Genomic DNA, 6,000 nt, shown 5'->3' on the forward strand with positions numbered 1-6,000 from the left:
GATTAAATAAGGTGGATTGTGAAATGTTGCTTCAGAAAATAGCTAGAAGGATAAATAAGTGGATGTATGAACTGCTTTCTTATGCAGGGACTTCATTAATTAGAACTGCGCTAAAGAGTGTACATTCTTACTGAGCTTATTCTATTTGTTTGTAAGTAGCTGTAGTTAAAGAGCTGGAAAGGAAGTTTAAATCTTTCCAATGGAGAGGTAACCGGACTTCTTCATCTGCAAGGTAAGTTGGAAGGATACGCTATTGAAAGAAGAGGATTGGGATTGAAAATGTTCTCCAAATGGAATTTAGCATCTATTATGAAATTGGTATGGAATATTTGTGAATCAAAGCAATTCCTTTGGGAAGTTTGGGTTAATGCTTACAAGATAAGAAATAAAAGCTTCTAGGAAATAGAGGAGAAAACAGAAAATACTTGGATTCGGAAGGTGATTCTTAGATGAAAATCAAAAATATATTCAAATATAACTGTTGAAATATTTTCTAAAATAACTGATTTTATGAGTTTTCAAAGTCTTCCATTTATGAATTTTCTAAAGCATTCATGAGGAGTATTTAATGCTATGTGGGTTTGTCCCACACTAGAAAGAGTGGAAAAGGAAAAGTCATTAATAAATGATAAGGTGGAATAATCTCTTAAAATCGGTTAAGAGATAGTGCTAGTGTGTATTCTAGTGCACCCTAGGACAATGCTTCGCACCGTTCGCACACGCACACGCACACGTGCACGCGTGGGCTGTAGGGCGCTAATGGCGCATTTAGTTGGCGCAAAAGTACTTAGCACTTTGCAAGCTTGCATCGTTGCGAGATCGTGACCGTTGATTATGATCGGATGACTTAAAATTAATCTTATGTTTTTTTATAACATCAATTGGTGCGATCTGAACCGTACAAATAATCAAACGGTCAGAATAATTGATTTAATAGAATGTCTCAACCAAGGGCGCGACTAGGAGACTTTGGAAGTGCGAACAAGTCTACTGAACGCGGAGAAAAAATTGAATATATTCCAGATTGTGTCGACTAGGGCGCGACCAAATTGATGTTAGCACCGAAGGAGTCCATAGGTGAGCTTGATACACATGGGTGAACACCAACTTGACCCAAAAGGTTAAGCCTATTGGGTTTTGGGCCCACCATGTATATAAACACCCATCATCCACTCCATTTTTCCAATGTGAGACAAACTCACAAGTGGAATTTTCAATAATCTCCCCCTCACTTGTGAGTTCCAACTGCTCCCCCTTGAACAAGAACCGTCTCCCTAATGGAAGTAAGTCCAATTCCCCAACAGTTGCTCAAGTGGGCCTTACTATTGGTGTCTTACGTGCGTTGGATTGCATTCCATGTGCCTCCGAACCAATCCTACCTCTCACGTCTTGACGTTATTCGGATTCATCCCCAGCCTAGATGATCCTTATTGGCCTCGGCCACACACTTGGTCCTCCAACTATTAGCACGTCAGGAGAATTAACTTCACATCTCAACTTTTTATGATGTCGCTCACCCATGGTTACGAACCGTTGGCTTTGATACCACTTGTTAGCACCGAAAGAGTCCATAAGTGAGCTTGATACACATGAGTGAACACCAACTTGATCCAAAAGTTTAAACCTATTGGGTTTTGGGTTCAACCATGTGTATAAGCACCCATCATCCACTCCATTTTTTCAATGTGGGACAAACTCACAAGTGGAATTCTCAACTGTCGACGTCTGGTCGATTTTAGAAATCTGTTTCACGAATGGCATAGATTCGAATAGATGTAACCTTTCGGAAAAGGCATACTTCTGTCTATTTAAAGACAGAATTAACTCCAAGAATGATATAGAAAATTATCAATGATTTCTCCCTTTCTCTTTCTCTCATAAAACTTTCACATATTATATCTTCTTAAATCCTAGGTTCTATTTTCTGCAGAAATAGAATTCCAAAAATTTGTTCAGATTTTTTTAAGGGTGTTTGTGATCAGTTTTCGTTTGTGTATAACGCAAACTGATGTCAGATTACATTCTGGGCTTCATTGTATCTTAGAAACGTATTTGCTGACTCAATACACACCGATCCAGTGGGGGCAAATAACGTTTTAAGGAAAACAACATTGTAATGTGCCTTGAAGTGTTTTCCACTCTGCAGAATTTTCTCTATTTATTATTCTACAATAACATAGAAAGTTGGCACCTCAGAGTCCTGTTACTGAACAATATGGAAGCAATATGGAAGCCAGATTCAATACGAGTTGGGAATTCAAAAGTCTGCTCCCCTATAATCTTTACTAATGGTAGTCAATGGAGATGGCCAAGAAGGAGAACTCATAATACAATCAGACCGGCGAACTCAATTGCATTTTTGCTTAATGCTGAACAAGAAAATAAGATTACTGGAAGCCGTCCAAATCTGGTAAATTTTATCTCTCTTCAGCTTTGGAGACCATAAAAGAGAGAAGGAACCAAAGGTATCATGGTCAAAAGTTATCTGGGTCAGAAGTTATCTGGAACAAGAAAAGAATTCCAAAGGATTCATTTATTTGTTGGTTAGCTGTAAAGAACAGAATATCTACGTTAGACAGACTGGCTGCAACAAAGAAAATTATTAATCCAAAGTGCAAATTGTGCAATGCTAATATGGAAACTTGAGATCATTTGTTTTTTGAATGTCAAATGTCTAGCCAGATATTTCAGGAAGTATTAAAGGAACTCAAAATACAGCATAATGGTCTGAACTGAGTTGATACTATGAACTGGTTAACTGGGCGAAGTAAATCAAAATCTGGAACTAAGGCTAAAGTAGTTTGGGCATTGGCTGTGTACCATTCATGGAAATTGAAGAATTCTGTAGCAATTAAAGGAGATTCAGAAAATCTGGAGCAGAAGATCAGATAATCTATACAGGAATTTAGAATCAGCTGTATGTAAACATGAAAGACTAGACTCAGCTATGTAGGCAGGGTTTTTTGTTCTAATTTTGTAAATGATTTGATCTTATTTTCCCTCACGGAAATAAAATGGAACTTGAAGTTTACCCAAAAAAAAATGCATTGGAACAAATAAAAAGGGCAGCCCGGTGCACAAAGCTCCCACGTATGCAGGGTGTGGGGAAGGGGCAGACCACAAGAAAATACATAAATGAAAAATAAGTGCTGTGTAAGCTGCAATAATTGTGAAACAATAACCACAATAAACATCTTCTAATCTTCAACTATTATAAACGAAATTCCTAAATTCTGTTAATATTAGTTATTATGCAATACAATTAACGTAGACACAAAAAGTCGACAAAATAATGTAGGAAAATATCTAAAAGTTCATTTTTGCATAAAATTTTGAAGTATTAAAGCTATCATTCCTATCTTTCTTGCATTGGTGGTTATTTTCAATTTAAAAAGCATGTCAAAATGGAAATTTCAATTTGAAGGTTTTCGAATCTCAAGCTTCAATTTCAAGGAAATTTTGTTCCATGGTCAACTTTTTGGCACATTGAGCTGAAATTTTGAGATTTAAATTCCGTAAGATGGAAATTCCGTAAGATGGAAATTGACCACGTGGAAGTTTCAACGGAAATTTCAACAAGTTAAAATTTAAGACATTGAATTGAAGTGCATATGCAGAGAGACTGAGAGATCACAGAGTATTCCAAAATACTGGCTTATGCTTAAGAGGGAAATGGGGGCTAACCAGCCAGTGTCTGGTAGCAAAACAAATATCCAAGCGACTAATCCACCATCTGATCCGAAACCAGAGTCCCCTCCCATCCCCGAGCTTACCGAACCTGAGCATCCAGCAGAAGAGCAGCCAAGATAACACCATGATTGAGGTGCCCTCCAGGAACACCGCCTGCGACTGCGTGAACTTCCTGATCGAGTCAAATGCAAAGATCGTCTCCGCAAAATTCAGGAAGCCCTCGCTGCTCACCCCCGATCCCACCACAGAAGCCGCCTCCGGCGCCGACACCCGGAGGAGCTCGCACGTGTTTCCGGTGCTGTTCAGCACGTGACCTGGGTTGCACGCGCACTGGGTGACATTGTAAATGAAGGAGTTGGAAGGACATTGCTTCGCCCACGACATTTTTTCAGTTCAGACTTCTTCAGAGAGAGAGAGAGGTATCAGCTTACCAACGAGTTGGAGTGACGGGAAGAAGCGAGGAATGTTCCAGGGAGGACCGACGAGGGTACTAACTCAGCACTGAGTTGGATCGGACAATCGGAGCCAGCCGACTCAGTTTCGGCATCGGGGGACTTGAGAGATCAGACTTGATCAGAACGACGTGGCATTGGCAGAACAGTGCCATGCAAGATGACACGTAGTTGCCACCTGTCACATCTCATTTTGGTACACATCATTGTCCATTGATTAATCTCATTATTTTATTTTCCCTTCTAATTCAAAAGAATAATGTACAAAAAGGATAAAATATACCCAACTCCCCTAAATTTATCAAAAATATAATTTGTTTCCTAAAATTTTAAAATTTTTATTAATTTTGTCACAAAAAAAAAAAAAAAAAAGGTTTGTGCCCTTTTAACAAAGGTCAAAAGAGACCCCTAAAATTTTTGAAATTTTAGAAAAAATATTTTTAATATTTAAAATCTGAAGAAAAATTAGTAAACCGGTTTACTATAAGTTTTCAATTCAACATAACTCTAAACTATGTAATTTAGCATTTAAAATATAGCTAATTTATACTTTGAAATGCGATTAAAACTTTAATAAAACCCATTTTGTTTTAATCTTTTATACTATTAAATAAATTTATTTTAATTTTTATATTTTAATTAATATAACTAACAACTTCTACTTACTAATTCTATAAAATAATTATTTTTTGTCATCCTAATTATAATAATTACTTTTTTCATTCTAACTAAATTTAAAAACAATAGTGAATCTTCTTCGCCAGTCACAAACATAAAATGTCCAATTGCGTTCCACCCTATCATTATTATTTATTAAAAATGTAAATTTTTTTAAAAAATCATAAGAAGTTTTATTTGTTAACTAATTGTTACTTTAAGAGCATAATTTGTACAAAACAATTCAAGAATATAATAATATTTTTTCTCTGTAACTAAATAATATTTGAACCCCAAATGAACTAACTAATCCAAGAAAAAAGGGGCCTTCCATTAATTTGCACCTTATAATTCATAACTACTAAATTAGTTTAAATGACAATTTTAATTGAAAAAAAAAAAAAACTACAAGTTTACAAATTAAATATAAAGGGATTAATGAATTTTAGCTAAGTGTATGAAGACTATCTTTTCATTTAACTCTTTTTTTAAATAATGGTAAAATTAGTGGTAAATATTCATTTTTTTTATGTTTATGCTTATTAAAATAAGAAATGATAAAGTTTATACTAAAAATTATAAAATTATCTTTGTCCAAAAATATTTGTTGAGTTCACTAAGGTCAAAATAATATTTAGAATATTCATTAATTAAGGATCACTTTAATGATTTGATATAAAAAGTTTGTGTTGGAAGTTGTTCCCATATGAAATATTTTAAAAAATAAGTACTTTTTTAGAAAAGAACTTTCTATAAGTATTTATATCAATAAGTAAATGCTTAGTTTATATTTAAATAAATATTTATTTTAAAAAGTATTTTACTAGACAAATTTTTTTTAAAAAATTAAGTATTTCATGAAAAAGTACTTTTTCAAAAAAAAGAAAAAACTTATAAAAAAATTAAGTATTTCATGAAAAAGTATTTTTTCAAAAAAAAGAAAAAACTTATCTAAAAAGGTATTTATAAACAAAAAATCTCATACTTCAGTTGAATAAGTACTTTTTCAAATGAGTATTTTTTTCAATATATATATATATATATATATATATATATATATGTTTTCTTTATATAATTGTTCCTTGCTATGAAAGTCAAAATTTATAATTATAATACATTATATATACATTATCTTATTATATAAATTCTTCTACACAACAAATCGGGTTTCTAAAACAAAAGAAAAATTTATCATCTTGAC

The 6,000-nt window shown here is 33.8% G+C and overlaps 1 protein-coding gene across 1 annotated transcript in view; it reads right to left on the bottom strand.

The window, feature by feature from the left end:
• The window catches only part of LOC131154015 (uncharacterized), a 78,523-nt gene extending 74,203 nt beyond the window's left edge, over positions 1–4,320 (bottom strand). Inside the window, exon 1 of the mRNA XM_058106467.1 lies at positions 3,685–4,320. Coding sequence (XP_057962450.1) covers positions 3,685–4,074 — 390 coding nt within the window. The 5' untranslated portion in view covers positions 4,075–4,320. The remainder of the gene's footprint in view (positions 1–3,684) is intronic.
• Positions 4,321–6,000: the final 1,680 nt, after the last annotated feature.

Source organism: Malania oleifera, chromosome 4 (genome assembly GCF_029873635.1).
Source record: "Malania oleifera isolate guangnan ecotype guangnan chromosome 4, ASM2987363v1, whole genome shotgun sequence".
Lineage (NCBI taxonomy): Eukaryota > Viridiplantae > Streptophyta > Magnoliopsida > Santalales > Ximeniaceae > Malania > Malania oleifera.